At 37.6% G+C, this 17,809-nt stretch overlaps 1 protein-coding gene across 3 annotated transcripts in view; it reads right to left on the bottom strand.

Annotated features, from left to right (window-relative positions):
• The window catches only part of TBC1D19 (TBC1 domain family member 19), a 50,122-nt gene that overhangs the window by 29,166 nt on the left and 3,147 nt on the right, over nt 1–17,809 (bottom strand). The window contains exons 2-6 of one of the 3 annotated variants that reach the window (XM_062636538.1): nt 12,076–12,148; nt 11,263–11,308; nt 8,260–8,335; nt 1,039–1,113; nt 98–161 (exon numbers count right to left, since the gene is read on the bottom strand). In XM_062636538.1, coding sequence (XP_062492522.1) covers nt 98–161; nt 1,039–1,113; nt 8,260–8,335; nt 11,263–11,308; nt 12,076–12,148 — 334 coding nt within the window. The remainder of the gene's footprint in view (nt 1–97; nt 162–1,038; nt 1,114–8,259; nt 8,336–11,262; nt 11,309–12,075; nt 12,149–17,809) is intronic. The other 2 variants (XM_062636539.1, XM_062636541.1) reach the window with 2 other exon arrangements.

Genomic DNA, 17,809 nt, shown 5'->3' with positions numbered 1-17,809 from the left:
TGAAGTGATTACATTGATCTTTGACTGATAAATGAGATGTATATGCTATTTTTTCCATGTACAAAAATTTAATGCACATAAATTTAGTGGATCTTACCTGGCTCATCAGTTCCCATTTCATTCCATTTATTAAGCAGTTCTTTCTGTTCACTTGCAGGCCTCTGAAAGGCACAAGAAAGTAACTTTTTTTTAAATAGAATCAGTAAAACCATACCTATTTCAAATACATAAATTAGTGTAACACATAAAAAAAAAAAAAAGACTGCACTAGCAACACAAACTTATTTTGCTTACAGATTATCCTCAGCCTGAAGGTATATTCTACTGCAGAATGTCCAAGTTCCAGTTCAAGGAAAAAAGGAGCCTAGGTTTTTACTAATGAATTTTAGGCTGTTCAGTAGTCAGTTGCATATTATTGAAGATTTATTGCTCATTCCATTGAGCTGTTGGACTTCACCATCAAATTCCTGTCCCTAACTCCATCATTAAAAGCACACACAGCTATATCCTTAAACTTGTTTCCATTATTTCCCAATTCCATGCTCTTTAAAATTAAAGTCTCTAAATTAATAAAAAACAAAAACAGAGCAGAATGAATGACACTGAAATTAGCAATGTACCAATCAGTATCTCTCTCCAAAGTACCTGTTCAGATATAGTTTCCTCCAGTACACAAAGTATATCTCCATTGTGTACAGGCTGTACAATTAGAAGTTACACAATTGAGTCTGCACACAAACACGCTCTAATACAAACAATAAAAATAGCAATTAGCTTTACAACATGCTGATGCTCCCTCAAGAGGATAATTACTGCAACAGCAGAGGAAGATTTACTTATAGACTTCCGTTTTCTCCCAAATTGATCTGCTGCAAACACAGCTACTATCCCCAAAAATTATTCTGCATTAAAATTACCTGGATAACAGCCTTTCTGCTCTTAATAACCATGTGTAAAATGAACATGTGTTACAAGTGTGCAAGATGAGGCTTAATTTCCAAAAACTGTCAGTTTGGAAGCAAAAAGTTAATATATTACCTTCTGTGCTAATGGGATACCGAGTTCTGTGCACATGCTGTTTAGACTTTTTAGGATTCTCTTCTCCCAGCTTCCCTAAAAAACACAAAAATTAAATTATATGGAATTACTTTTTCCTCCAATTGCATTTATCATGTAATAGCAAGCAACTTTTAAAAGTTATATATAAGAAAAGCTAGCAAGAATCACTGACTGAATCTGAAAAACCATGAAGAGAATATTTACATGCTTGTTTAAATGGAAACAACAGAGCAACCAAATTACATCATTGACATAATAATAAAGAAGCAGAAAATTGAGTTGTTCACATTTCAAATCTCCAAAAACTCATGTATTTCACAATTATTTTGTTTTGACATATGCCTAATGCTCAAGCTTCCCTCCATATTAACACACAACATTTTTCAAATGATTATAAGCAGGACAATCAACTGTGGAGAATACCTTCTCCACTTTCCAACCTGAAGAAAGTGCAATTCTTTCTAAAAAACAAGGTATCTTAAATGTTCTCAGAAGTTAAGGAAGTAAGAAATCTGGTATTCTGTAAAGCTAAAAAAAAACAAAAAAAACCAAAACCAAACCATAATTTAAAATTTCTTGTAAAATAATGCTCAGGAAATTGTTCTCTAAACAGAAAATCACAAGTAGACAATACTTCAGCAGCAAATGTACAGCCTAAAGAGCAATCCAGGTTCTTCTGACTACTGCATTAGACTTCAAACACACCATATGGTGCCTAATCCACGGCTAATTCCTCTGAAGTTAATGCCAACTAGGACTGACTTCCTTGTCAACAGACTTAGGATTTTGCTTCCGTGATTATAGCGCTACGGGTGGGTTGCATATTTAATTAAGTTTTCTGTGGACCATGAGTCAGGCCTCAATCAAATGAATGCAAAGACTCCTCTTAATGTCATTTACCTCTATTTATTATTTGTGATTTGCTTTAGACGCAAATTCTACAGCAGTTAGTTACGGTCTAACCACATGTTCCTCAAAGTTCTGTCCAAAAGAGGCTGCAGTTTATTAAACAGGAAGTGAATGAAGGGCAGATGTTCAAACGTTCAGTAAAAAAGTAAAAATTAGATCTTGTCTGTAACTGTTTCATTTTAGCTTTCATTTACAAGGCCCTCCCATGACTTTTTCCATCAAATGAAATACCTATCTTTTGATAAAAATTTCATTCCTTCACCTTCTCTTGCATAAACAAAGCAGGTTTGAGTTTCAACTGTAAGGAATGTTTTTCAAATTGCAGTATTTCTATAATATTCTGTACAATATTTTAACTGAATTATCGTGTTCAAATGCCTTGCAAATGCTGCAGTTAAATAAATTGGCTATTCTCTCAGGGAGGGATGGTGCAGAGCATTTACAGTATCCTATTTTTGCTGAAAAGTGGTTTTGTTGCTGAAAGAAATGAGAAGCAACAGAGCAGAAAGACTGCTCAACCATACAGTTTAAGAAAGTGGAAACGAAGAGAGAATACAGAAGTGTTAGTAGCAGTTCAAAAAACAAACTGAAATAATCAAGATCAGTCACAGAATCACAGAAAACCAGGTTGGAAGGGACTTCAAGGATCACCTGGTCCAACCTTTCCTGGCACAAGCACAGTCCAGATTAGATATCCCAGCACCCCGTCCAGCTGAATCTCAAAGGTGTCCAACACTGGGGAATCCACCACTTCCCTGGGGATACTATTCCAGTGGCTGATTGTCCTGATTCTGAAAAATCTCCCGAGGAGTAACTTGAGCCGATTACCCCTGTCTTTTCCATGTGACTCCTCATAAAAAAACTCCTCATAAAAAAAGAAGTCTCCACCTTTGTGGCTACTCTTTAAATACTGTAGCAGGGTGGTAAGGTCTCCCCTCAGCCTTCTTTCCTCAAGGCTGAACAAATCCAATCCCCTGTGCCTTTCCTCATGCAGCAGCTTCCCAGTCCTTAGATCATCTTTGTGGCCCTTCTCTGAATCCTCTTCAGCCTGTCCACATCTTTCTCATGCAGCAGGGACCAAAATTGAATACAGTATTCCAGGTATGGCCTGACAAGTGCTGAGTAAAGTGGGATAAGGACTTCTTTATCTCTGGTGATGCCTGTGTTGATGTAATCCAGCATCCTGCTGGCTTTCTTTGCCACAACTGCAGACTGCTCATTCATACTGAGCTTGCTGTTCACCAGGACCTACAGGTCCCTTTCCATAGAGCTGCTCCCCAGCTGGGTAAATCCCAGCTCGTGCTGCACTCCTCTATTGCTTTCCCAGGTGCAAGATCTTACATTTGTCTTCACTGAACTTTATAAGGTTCTTGTTAGCCCACTTTTCCAGCCTATCAAGGTCTCCCTGCAGAGTGGCTCATCCTTCCAAAGTGTCTACTTCCCCATCAGTTTGGTATTCATCAGGGTACACTTGATCCCATCAAAATTAAGGGGTGAAAACCACACAAACAAAAAAGGCAGGTATGCTCCAAGACAGAAAAGCTACGGAAGAAGCACAGAGCAGACAGATGGCAGCTTTGCAAGCTCATTCCAAGGAGAAACAGAAGTCAATACTCTTGATGTGACCGACAATCGCCAAACCAGGCATTAACTCACTTATTGCACTGGGGATGCAACATGTGAGTAATAAATCTCTTTGAGATACTCATAAACTGTGCCATAATTCATCCTTCAAGACTCTGCCCAGTAAAAGATGCTCAAATAAAAGCAACCAAGTGAGGGCTACACAGCTGGATGCCCCCTCTCCCCAGGACAGTGTAGTTACCTGCAGTAAGCAGAAACAGAATGAAGCATCCTCAACTGAAATAAAAGGCAGAGTTCAAAAAGTAATTTCATTAATGGGAACAATACATTTTCCAAGACGATTCCTCTAATCTTATGAAGAAATTTAACACAAAGGAAACACGTTGCTGGGACTGCTATGGTTACAATGAAAACCTTCACCACTTAGTTGAAACCAAGGAAGGCAGTACTGGAATTTGTGAGCAATTTCATAGAGTCATTGAATGGTTTGGGTTAGAAGAGGCTTTCAAGAGCATTGAATTCTAAGCCCCCCGCCAAAGGCAGGGACACCTTCCAATAGACCAGGTTGCTCAAAGCCCCACCCAGTCTGGCCTTGAATACTGCCAGGGATGGGATATTCACAACTTCTCAGGGCAACTGTTTCCAGGGCCTCACCACCCTCATAGTGAAGAATTTCTTCTGAATGTCTAATCTAAATCCACCTTTTTTTCAGTTTAACGACATTTCCCCTTGTCCTGTCACTACGTGCCCTTGTAAAAAGTCCTTCTCCAGATTTCTTGTTAGGTCCCCTTTAGGTCTCCCCTGAGCCTTCTCTTCTCCAGACTGAACAAACCCAACTCTCAGCCTATCTTCACAGAAGTGCTCCAGCACCCTGATCATCTTCATGGCCCTCACAAGCCCAACAGGTCCATGTCCTTCAAACATGTCTATTACAGACATGTAATATCAGATTTATCTTGTCCTGTAGAAAGTAATTTATAAAATTCCGCTGCAGTTAAATGAATCTGGGTGGACAACAAATAAATAGAAATATGTCACAACTGCACAAACTAGCCAAGATTAGTTACAGTTTTTTTCCACAATAACGAATCCTAGAATTCTTTCTTCTAGAACCCTAGAAATATGTTTTCTCAGGGTGCCCTAATAAGACCTACTCTGCTGGAAGAATTCAAGGTGTCTGGAGACAGATTTCATTTGGTACATTTTGTCTAATAAAAACCTGTAAATTTCAAGCAGAAGACAGCGTTTAGCTTGTTGCGAACTTTGTAAAATCTACATAGGACACTATCAGAAGACAGCTTTATGGAAGATATTAGACTGTGAAAACACTTGCTAACATTTCTTTAGACTCAGCTTTTTATGCTACTCTTTACCTCTTTTTTTGCTCTTATTTTTATGTTATCCATTCCATTTCTTCATTACTGTTTTCAGCAAAGTTGTCCTAAATCTAGCAAAGGCTTTCCCAGTGAACTCTGGGAGCAATACAGTCGAAGAGGTCTGCAATCATTTACCCTCATTAAAATGTAGATATGAAAATAGTCGATACAGCAGTCCAATGGATTCAGGAATGTTTCAACTCACATCGGTCACTGCTGGGGAGGTAAAGCTAATTAGTAAAGTTCAGATTTTTAATCCTAGCATCTAGTGTTAACACCTTGTCTACATTAAGATGCATAAGCTTTAAGCAATAATTCTGCTGTTTAGCAAGGTAGGAAGAAGTGAGCTATCTCCAAAAAACTGTAAGCAGACCAAACACCTCAGAAAACACCAGGGATGCATGTTTTAAAGAAAGGTCCTAAATATTGTATCTGACATTTTTCATTAAACAAAATTCCAAAACATAGGACTTCTCTGTCTAGGAAAGACCTAAACGATGATAGACTAAAGCAGCCGTTCCCAGTGATCTATCTCAACCCACACAGGACCAGCTCTCGAGAACGCAAAATTAGAAAATACACATTATGTTACACCATTATTCAAAGATATGTAATATTAATGACAGTATTTTTTTCTACACTAGACAATACCACAACTGCATGAATGATTTACGGCATTACTACTCCTTGTCGTTAACGCTTTATCCTGTCCTAGAAAGCTGTTTTTCTTTTGAGGTAATGACAGGAATACTGTATAAAAACTTCAGGTCTGCCACCTAAGAATGAGAGAACAGATCAATTTGAGGAGAAAAAGGGTTAATTACACGCATTTTTATATCTACTTAGAAAAATACTAATATAGTTTTAATTAATGATTCAAAGTCATTCCAATAACTGATATCAAAGTAAGATGGTTTTCAGACAGTATTACCCTTCTTTCCAGAATTCTTAAGTAAAGCAAAATTAATTAAGATAGAAAAGGATGAAAAAAATGTCAACAAGCTCATAACAACGGAAACAACATCCTAAATGGTGGCTGTGCCTAATTTAACTAGACTATGATTTACATGGAAAACATTTTTCTGCCAGGACAAATTTTGTTGATAGCACCAAAATATTCTTTTCCAACTGCTGGGATGCTAAAAGACAAAGTGGAAAAAAAAAAAAAAAATTCTGCCTACAAATAAAAAAAAGTCTTCTCCCTTAAAAAAAAAAAAAAAAATTAGATTTCCAATACCTAATCAAAAGAAGTTGGTAAATTTCCACTTATACTTCTCTCCCAAAAGGTACTAACAACCTGTATGTTTTCATTTTAGCCATTTCCAAATATTTTAAACAAAATTATTGAAACACTAACTTTGTAAGATTTTTACATTGTTTACTGCTCTTTAATCAAATAAAGTAACAAAATAAAACCTAGCTGTAATTCAACTGATCTGGTCATGATTGTTTTCTTACAGACCTATTTCCTATAATGACAAATGTATGCGCATCTTGAAAATCAAAATATTTAGAAAATACTATGTTAATTCCTGTGTATTTATTACTATTTCACAACTATACCATCTAACAATATTTCTATATGAAAAGGATTCCTATGTCTTTATTGAAGAGCTGCATTTCGAGAAAGGATTTGAAGGAGGATCCACTGCTTTTGGTTGGGATGTAGTTTTTCTTCGTAGTAGCTGGTATAGTGCCATGTTTTGGATTTGTGACCAAAAAAGTGTTGATAACACACCAATGTTTTTGCTACTGCTGAGAAGTGAGTACATAGCATGCAGGCCTTTTCTGTTTCTCATGCTTCCCACCAGGGAGTAGCCTGGAGATGTACAAGGAGTTTGGAAGGAACAAAGCTGTGACAGCTGACCACAACTGAGCAAAGGGATATTCCAGAGCATATGACATCATGCTCTAAATAAAAAGGCTGGGAGAAAGAAGGAGGAAGGGAAGCATTTGGAGTTACAGTGTTTGCCTGCCCAAGTTAACTGTTATAACTGTTGGAGCCCTGCTTTCCTGGAGATGACTGAACACCGGCCTGCTGATGGGAAGCGGTAAATGAGTTCCTTGTGTTGCTTTGCTGGAATGTGCAGTTTCTGCTTTACTCTTAAACTGTCTTTATCAAAAGTTTTCTCACTTTTGCCCTGCTGATTCTCCACCTGATCCCACTGGGGGAGAGTGGATGAGTGGCTGAGCTGCTACCATGGTTAACCAACCCAAGAGGATATGGATGCCTAATATTCTTTGAAACAGGGATAAGAAAATTTGAAACTAGTAAAGTCAGGACTTCTACTCATTCCTAAACTATTAGAAAAACAGTCCTTCCCACAGAGAGCTAAAAATATTGGTTACTGTAAGTACTGTATACGCTTTTACAAAATAATAGTCAATGAAACTGGTTTAGACAAACATACACATAGATACACCTCTGTGGTTTTCCCATTAGTAAACTGATAAGAGTGATTATTTTCAGGCAGTAAATTGTGGAATTACATTTCACACCACAGAGGAAAAATTGTCTAATACAATACGATCCCCAAATGCTAACAACTGAAATGCAGGACAGCCAGATAAATCTTACTGAAATAAGAAACCATTAGATTGAAAAGAAACACAATTTGTTGAATACCTTGTAAAAGAATACTGCAATATATTTCTAGGCACGCCTGAGTTAATTTCATCCTTACCTCAGATACTTGGGTTAGATCACATTCTTCAAGCATTCTTTTTTAATGTGGATTTTTTTTTTAATTTATTTCAAATGTAATATATTGGTGAAGAAATAAAACCAGTGAAGCAAAAATATTTTTTCATGACACCAAAAATTCTCATTTAATCTTCTATAGTTCAGTTTCTCTTATCGTCCTTCAATGTGCCTTAAGCTCCTTAGTTCTATACTTTTCATTTTTCTTTCAAATTTCTAAGTACTAAATGTATCCCTCCTTTCTTTCCTGTGTCTGCAGCCTGTTCTCCTTCATTGCAAAACTGCCTGTGTCTCCTCAAAACAATATTTTTGTAACCGTAAGTGAAAAGATCTATAGCTACACTTTTCCTTCCTGCCAACAAAATAAAATTCTCCTCCTTGACCTATTTCACATTATCTCCATTCTACAATTTTCACCTACCTGCCATTATATCCTAATTCTTTCATTCTTGAACATTTCCTGTCTGTAGGTAAAATGTCACACATACAATATTATTAACTTTGATGTAATTACACAATTTTTTTCCTAAGGTATAAGCCCCAGAAATTGTACAACAACATTATACACAGTAAATCTAAAATAGTCTAATCAAAGATCTGATGCAAATGGTAAAATTGACAACAACCAACCTGTGCTTTCCTCATATAAGCTAATGGTTCTTTCATATGCTCAGGTGGTGCTGCAGGATGGCAGGGTGAAGGAAACCTTAAAGAAAGTATAGCACATTTTAAATGTTCAGATTTTTTTTTTTTTGCAGATTTTTATTAACCCTGTATTCATAAACCCAAACATAACTTCTTTCATGAGAGCACTAGTAATGTGGATCAGAACTAAAAATAGACATTATTTTTGGATACATTTCTTCCACATCTTTTCCTACGAACACAAACAATGTAAAGTTATGTTAGTTTTAATGTTTCAACATAAGTTCTTCTTATATTAAAGATAATACTTCCTCATAATTTCACATATTTGTAAAATAAAATAATTCTGTGAACAAATCCCCTATTTTAAAAGTGCATCCTTTTCACATCATGCCATCTTTATAACCCCTGAAACTTTTACTATTCAGGATATTATATTTTTTACAAGAGACAATATAGGGTTTGGAGGAGTTCCTTTTAAAAATCAATACTGAACACGTACATATCCAATATGGCGTTGACCTAAGCAAAGCTGAATATCCATTCATAAACTGCATATGCCAAAATATAAAAGCTGGAACAGAAATAAGAAAAAAACCCCACATGACTAATTTATCTTCCAGTACTGCAGATTATTTCCAATGGGTTATTACCAAACATTTTATCCAGCTTAATTTTAACTGTCTCAAACGCCCTTCAGGAAACAAAATTTACACAAAGCTTCTCTCATAGCTACCCTAAATTTTCATTTGTTTAAATGCATTCAAGCAGCTCACAGAATCATAGAATGATTCGGGTTGGAAGGACCTCGAAGATCATCTAGTTCCAATCCCCTGCCACAGGCAGGGACACCTTCTACTAGACCATAGATAAAGAACTGGCTGGATGGCCGCACACAAAGAGTTGTGGTCAATGGCTCAATGTCCAGCTGGAGACCAGTAATGTGTGGTGTCCCTCAGGGATCGGTGTTGGGACCGGTCTTGTTCAACATCTTTGTCGCTGGCATGGACAGTGGGATTGAGTGCACCCTCAGCAAGTCTGCCGATGACACCAAGCTGTGTGGTTCAGTTGATACGCTGGAGGGAAGGAATGCCATCCAGAGGGACCTTGACACGCTTGTGAGGTGGGCTGATGCCAACCTCATGAGGTTTAACCATGACAAGTGCAAGGTCCTACACCTGGGTCGGAACAATCCAAGGCAAAGCTACAGGTTGGGCAGAGAAGAGATTCAGAGCAGCCCTGCAGAGAAGGACTTGGGGGTGCTGGTCGATGAGAAAATGAACATGAGCAGGCAGTGTGTGCCTGCAGCCCAGAAAGCCAACTGTATCCTGGGCTGCATCAAAAGGAGCGTGACCAGCAGGTCGAAGGAGGTGATCCTGCCCCTCTACTCTGCTCTTGTGAGACCTCACTTGGAGTATTGTGTGCAGTTCTGGTGTCCTCAACATAAAAAGGACATTGAACTGTTGGAACAAGTCCAGAGAAGGGCCACGAGGATGATCAGGGGACTGGAGCACCTCCTGTGTGAAGACAGGCTGAGGAAGTTGGAGCTGTTCAGCCTGGAGAAGAGAAGGCTGCTTGGAGACCTCATAGCAGCCTTCCAGTATCTGAAGGGGGCCTATAGGGATGCTGGGGAGGGACTCTTCATTAGAGACTGTAGTGACAGGACAAGGGGTAACGGGTTAAAACTTAAACAGGGGAAGTTTAGGTTGGATATAAGAAGGAAGTTCTTTCCTGTTAGGGTGGTGAGGCACTGGAATGGGTTGCCCAGGGATGTTGTGAATACTCCACCCCTGGCAGTGTTCAAGGCCAGGTTGGACGAGGCCTTGGGTGATATGATTTAGTGTAAGGTGTCCCTGCCCACGGCAGGGGGGTTGGAACTATATGATCTTAAGGTCCTTTCCAACCCTAATGATTCTATGATTCTATGTTGCTCAAAGCCCCATCCAACCTTGCCAGTTCTTATCATATGATTTTGGGAGCCCTCCCCAAATTTCTTCCCATTTTTAACTGGGAAGGTCATTCTTGTACTTGATGCTTCGTACTACACAATTCCGTCCCTATGTGTAGAATGGAAGTAATAAAAATAAATTTCAGCAATGCTGTTTCTTGGCTTTTCCACAATGCTCCTAAAATCATGCTATTCTTAGTTTCAAATTTACAGGGCTAATTTCATTATTTTGCAGCTTACATCCATGAACTCTAAAAAAGCATAGGCATTAGTCCAAAACACAGGTAAGTATTTTTCCTATGAAAGGTACAATGACAATGAATCCTTACTAACAGATACAAGTACAGCTGAAATGAGTTCCTCATACAACTGACACATTGTTCAAAACCAGTAACTCTAATAAGCTTATTTAAATTAGCACAAATAGATTTGCATACATATTTTTTATTATACAGTTGCATTTAAGGCTATATCTGTTATGAAATTCACCTTTCCTCCTTGTCAGAATGTACAGATAATTTACACTTCCCACAAGTCTAATACAAAGTCTGCAGAACAAAAATAACAAAGGATTTTCAGAAATTTCAGTGTGTTTATAACCATAGCCCAAGTATGATGAACACTGACCTGGTAAGTCTAGAGATTTAATATCTTATGACTTATTCAAATAATTAATACAACAAATATGTGCAATGCTGTCATAAACACCTGAAAATCATTAAAATTAATTTGCAGCACCTACCTCAGCTACACATGAATCACATTATGACTGTTGGTACTTTGGACATAAACCAGCAAATTACTAAAGTTACAAAAAAATTTGGTGATATTTATTTCACTCATTCCTTAAAACATATCTGAGTCCAGTATTTTCACTAGGATTAAAAAGAAATAATGGCATTTTAAAGACAGAAATGAAGCAGGTACCCTTGGTATGACAGATCTTGCAGTTAACAGTAACATACACCTACATACACAAATGAATCAGAAGTAAAACATGCGAGTACATCTTATTAAATAAAAATACTAAATAAACTCACACGTTGAGTTGGCTATAAACAGCATTCTGAAGCTTCTTTTCCCAACCTGTTAAAATAAAAAAAGTACCCAGAACACAACTTTAGGAAATAAGACTAACAGAATGTGAATCGGAGGTTGCTTTGCAGTCACCAGTTTTCTGTCCTGTTCTAATTCATGTCTACATACCAGAGAGGCAGAGATGAAAAATCCTTATCAAGATAGGAAAAACTACAAGTTGAGACCTGTATAAAGGTTGAATAGCCTTTATTTTCATCTACTGTTCAAATAATTCAACACAGTTTGGGTTAAATAATTATATGCTATTTTTTCAAAGCCATCATATTATTATAACAACTATAAATATTAAGAGACACAGTGTTTCTGATTATTATTTATCACTTATGATCAAATCTTAATAACTTATCAAATCTTCACATTATAGTTACATAGCCTGCAACTTCCTACGGAAATAGGAAATTTAACTAAGGATAAAATATTCAAGAGTACCTCCATGAATGCTACTTTCCACTTTCAGAAGTGACTGAACTCTCGTATTATTCAGAACTTTCAGAAAAATTACCAGTATCTTTTAAAAGTATAAAATCCCTTCTTCACACAGTATGTTTTTCAAAATTCTGCTGAAATCCAAGAACTGTTTCCCTTTTAATTTTTTCTTTCTTGTTTAATACTCTGGAATCACTGAATGCTTACTTCTGGATATTGTCAGCAACAAGACACTAAGCTGCATAAACTACTACTTTCATCATGTATGTTGCATATGTTCTTACACAGATCTATACTATTCACAAGTGCATCAATGAAATAATACAAACCTGATGTCTTCAGAAAATCCTTAATGTCTTCTTTTAGTGATTCCAGTTTAATTTCTGGTTTGTGTAGACTAACCTAATGTGAAAAATTAATAAACAAGCATCAAGCAAGCACTAAAAAAGTAACTTGTATATAGTAATATATAGTTATATACACAATATATCTATATAGTGAAATAACACACATGCTTAAGGTTACACACAAAGCAATCTGCTTCCTACTAACTTGACAATGGTAACTGCAGCCAAAAATATTAACCAACTTTCCCCTCACTCGATGTCTTTTCTTTCACATCAGTGCTAAATGCTGTATGTGGGGAAGGAGAGAGAAGAAGGGAGTGGGATTATGGAGTGGCATATATCTTTAATATTCTGAGCAAGCACAAATGCTAGACTACACATTAAAGGACTGGTCATAAGGTACATAATTAAATAACTAGAAGTCACTCACTGTATTCTACATGAAAGAAACGAACTAAAAATATTCCCCAACTCTTCATTTAACCTCCCACAGTTCACCTCTTTCAGATACGAAATGACATCTTCAAACTTCAGATAAAAACTGTGGACCAAACATTTCTCACTGCAGCTGTGACCACCGGCTTTATACAGCCTCTTGTAATGAAATATACTCAAAACAGACAATTAGGTACCAACCAGCTTTACAACCGTACCATGACGCTACCACCCAGGTGCTGCTGCAGACTTTTCAGCACCAGCAGGAGCAGCTGCACTAGCATCTCCTGCTTCTTCTACAGCTAGACGAAGAGGAGAAAACAAATAGACCATAAAGGTCTACAAGGACAACAATCAGAAACTCAGGAATTTCTGTAACTTCTAATACATATTTTCCTAAAAGTGGCATGTGACAATAGCTGATTTACACCAGAGGATATAGCTAGAGGCTTAGAAAAGAATAGCAACCCTGGCTGCTAACTAGAAAATAACACTGGGAGATCTGTGTGCAACTTACTCCGCTTTCGTGACAGCTCAAGGCATATGTTAGAAGCATATGGCCACATAATCTGCCCCAAAATGTGAGATGTCTCTTACAAAAAGCAACTCAGCAATATGCTATAGACATATCAGTTGCTGATTCAACTGCAGTAAGTTATGCTGCAATTAAAAATAAATTTCCATCAGTCTGTGCACTTTGCCAGCCCTAAGAGCACTGCAGACAGCATGGCATGCTTTAGGTCCATCACACACAACTAACAAACTTCACATTCCTTACCGTTAACACACAAGGAAATTTGCTGTGCTTGCTGGAAAGGTTGGTCTACATGAACTCACAATGCAGAATTTTAAGGAAATCTTTCAATTTTCCCTACCTGAAAGGAGGAATGCCCAATAATGCAGAGACTGATAGCATCAGCAGTTCTGCTCTTACCCTGCCACTACAGGTAAGGAAGGCTTTTACATTTGGTTTACCAACTGCAATAGCAAAGAGACTGTAAGCATGCTTTCTCAGAAAGAAAGTGATCCTAAGCACAAACCATGAGGTGTGGGGAATTGCATAACTTTCATGTCATGTATCCTGTTCAGCGCAATGGTAAAAGGTGGCAAAGGGTCATCACTAAAGGTAGGAAATCCAAGGTTTTCATGGGGGTTCTTGGGCAGCTCACAATTGGCCCTTAACAGCCTCAAGGAGTATTTTATGAATGGCTCCTTCTGAGCCTGCTTTTGTGAAAAGTCCTGTCTGGTTTGGACTGACACATGCCAGGCAGTGGTTCAGTAACTCTCCTGTATGTATTTTAAACAAAGTAACACACACCAAACTGGGCAAACTCTGCCTTACTGTTCCTCAGTTTTTGTGCACACTTTTATAAATGCTCAGCTTTGTATTCTGGGTTAAATATGGCCAATCCAAAGGTCCATGGGTTGCCCACCTTTAAAATCCTTTACAGATATTCGAAAAACACCTCAAAAATACAACTCATCAACAGGTGATAAATCACACACACACAAAAAGCTTTAGAATCTATTAAAAAGAGGGTTCATTGTCTTAACACTGTGAGTAGTGAAAGAAGTGACAAAAGTGCAACCAGGAGAACAATATTTTAATCCTCTGCTGGTCACACATCTGTAATTTTTGTGGGCTCACGGCTCATTAAGGAAGGTCTGACACTCATACTGACTTTTTCTTATGTGTGGATTCCTGGAAATTATGGCTACTCATATAATATATTGCATTAGAGGATATAAAGAGTTCAGTCCACACAGACGACTTCCCATTTTTCCTGTCAGGCCTAAAGATACAACAGAGGACCTTCCTGTGAACTGGAGCTCTCAACAGAGCCTGTTCCCCAGCTGCAGAACAAAGAAACAGTGACTCTTTTGTATGCAGCAAGGCAGCAGTCGAAAAAGAAGCAGGACAGCACCCTGGGGATAACTTTCTCCAAGGATTACTTTTAATGCATCAATCAGTTACCTTCATGTCTTCAATCCCATTTATGCAGCCAAATTCTATTTCACTATTCCTAGCCCTGCTGCAGCTGTAGCAAATACTCCTGTCCTAATCTTTAATTTACCAAAACTTCGACTACTACACTCTTTCCTGTATCCTTTTCCTTCTTTTGACTGCAAAATGCCCTACTGAGACAAATTTTCATACAGGAAACGTGAAAATTCTCCCTCCCCCCCAAATTATGGTGGCATTTCTGTCCCTACTGTTGCCATTTCAGGATGCAACTGCCAAAGAGTCCTCCCATTTCCACTTTTCCTTTTATTTACTTCTGGATTATGATAAATACATTCCTACAGTGCTAAACAGAGCTACAGAGCCACTGAAACACCTACTGTTAGGGACTCATTGCATACTGGACTGCTGCTCCGTCTTCAGAGTCAGATTTTTCACCTGAAAGGGGAGAATATGGTAGATGGCTCAGACACCTGCTGCAGGCAGTACAGAAGAACGTACCTCTTTGGAATTTATATGAGTGTTTAAGGGAACTAAATTGCAGAGTCAAGCAGACTTAGCAGAGATGATGTACCAAAATCACCAGACCAGGTTTACCACACACTTTTATTTTTCCCTTTGGACTAACTGATCATATTTCTGTGTTGTACTGTGTGGCAAAATGCATTTAGGTATTTATATTTTAAGTAGGGTTTGTTTGTTGTAAACTGCTTGGTACAACATGCTGCCTAAGTCTCATTTGCATTTTCATCCCTATGAGGGTTTGGTAGAATGAAAAGTATGCTGCAAAAATTTTCTTTATATAAAAAGTATTACTGTGATTTACACTGATAAAAATGCCTGGCTAAGGTTTATTAGGAAAAAAACACCTTGATGAGATTTGTACTGATGAGCTGAATTCATTTCCTGCATAATCAAAATGCAGCATACACCCAGGTACAACTACAGACTGCAATTTCAATGCACACATCTTGATGAAAGAGCATCTTTCTTTTAAAAGAAAATAAAATCTGGTACTATAAGGAGGCTATCACAAGCAGGGTAAAAGAGAGTGAACAATACAGGGGAGCAACCCACGATGGGAGAGTGACAACCAGACCAGGGAAGAATTCATGCTATTCAGAGGTTCAATCAGGCCAACAATCCTGAAAGGAGACAGGGATTAATGCAGCATATTTCAGCAAGCAATAACACATTATTTTTAATAACAGTTGATGCCTACCAGTTTTTTTTTCCCATATAACTGGCATTGTGAATTCTTATGGATATACTGGGGTTCAGGCACTGGGTGTCTGTGTTCATCTACAGTCATGGTCAGCTTCTTGCAAATCAAGGAGCAACTGGCTGTTAGACATTCTTTCATAAAACAAGCTATTATTACAATATTCGTCGGCACCCTCTTCTCCTTCAGCTGTACAGAAGAGAAAGGATAGTTTTGGGAATCGAAATTCTGCCAAACCTTCAGAAAGCTGGCTAAGGTACCACTAGCAATCCTTCGTGTACATCTTCTTTGCCTTTGGTTTTAGCAAGGTATCCCACTGAGATCTGGGTAGTCACCACCATAAGTAATACTCTAAATGTACACTTCCTGTGTACTTGGATGCCAAGACAGAAGAAAACCCAGACACTCAACAGTGATCTGGCTGAAAGCAAGCAAAAGAATAGCACAGCACTTAGGTGGAAAACGCTGGTGGGCATAGTAAATTGATTGGTAGAGCAACTGAACAGAGAGACAAATCTAGGTGCAAACTAGCATCTGAATTTGGAAATGGCATTTAGTCACCATGACTGAGGCCGCATTGACCATGCAAGAGGACAGATGAGCCTTCAAGGCACAGCACTCAAATAAGTATAGGAAAATAGCTAGAGCACCAGCAACATACTACAAAGGGGAGGTCTGACAGAACAAAGTGTTCCAGCTTAACTCTTGTGATAAACTATTTCTTTTCTCAACAAGAATAATCACTGCAGAGAAGTGACCCAACTACACTGAAATGTGGAACTGTATCAGGTGAACACATATTTTTATCCTGCTGCAAACAGTTCTGCAAACAACTTTACACAATCTAAATATTTTTACAGGCTATTTGCCATAATTTCTCTTCAAAGCCTTTTTGGTTTAGATAAGTATGTACACTCCTAGAGCAGTTATTACTGTTCATTATGGTTTTGCACAAGTGCATAATGTTTTTAGCTTTTCTTGCTATTTCCTAATTTATTAATAAAGGAAATAAAATATTTCCTAAAAAAATAAAGCACACACTCCCAAATGCGGTCCAACTTTAGCAGAAGTGAATTCAATGAAAGCTAATAAACATTCATCTTTTCTCACATAATCCATTCTGCCATAACTTGATTTTATCAGGATGAAGCCCACCTGTTAAAAACTACTTCAAGTACGACCACAGCAATTTCAAGATAACACTCTCTAAACACTTTAAATCCTACAAATTTTAAGGGAATGGTTTTGGTTTATACCTTTCTGTAATAGAAGGAGGAATTATTCTGAGCATAACTAAAACAAATCTCAGGAAGGGTAAAACCCTGATTACATTGACAATTTTCCAACCCTTCTACATTTCTGCACTAATTACACTATGTGAAAAAGTATTGTGAACTTCATTATGCAAGTAAAAATAACCTAGCACTTGTAACAGAGAGCTTCAATTAGCCTTATACAAGAATAAACAGCTTCAAATGTCATGTTCTTCTGAAAGATGCACAAGATAAATTTTTAATAATATAATGTTGATGTTTTAATAGTTTTTCTAGGTTTTATTTGAATATAATATTAGTGCTGCAAATAAAATACACAAAAGGTAAAACATACAATGTACATTACTAAAAAAAAAAATCTGTGAATCAAGCTTGCACTGCTTCTGAATTCCATAATTTGTCCAATGTATACACAACTCCATTCAATTTAAAACTCACTGTACTGCAAATGTTACTGCTGAACATTTAAACTAAAGTGCAAGCTCTATCAATAAGCCCTTTGTTAAATACAATGCATGAAAAGGAATCATTAATTATCCAGGATGACTCATGAGCCTATGTTTATTTGCTAAGTTTTATTAAATAAATGCTACATTTCACAGAAACATTCACCTCCTTAATTTGATCTTCTACTTAAGTAGTGATCAGTACAAATTTATTTTTTTAACTGTTGGAGAAAAATGTCATGCAAATAACACCTTCAGATATCTTGGAAACTGTTCACTCCACATAAATTCTAAGATGTGTACCTGTACTCCCTTTAGAAGCACACAGTCAGCCAATACCCCAGCTGCAGTGCTCCTAGCACTCCCAAAGCAAGCT

The sequence above is a fragment of the Pezoporus occidentalis genome, unplaced genomic scaffold (genome assembly GCF_034315485.1).
Source record: "Pezoporus occidentalis ecotype Australia unplaced genomic scaffold, CSIRO_AGI_Poc_V1 ctg48, whole genome shotgun sequence".
NCBI classification, from domain to species: Eukaryota; Metazoa; Chordata; class Aves; order Psittaciformes; family Psittacidae; genus Pezoporus; species Pezoporus occidentalis.
Note: the sequence above shows the minus strand (reverse complement) of the source record. Positions and strands in the feature narration are given on the sequence as shown.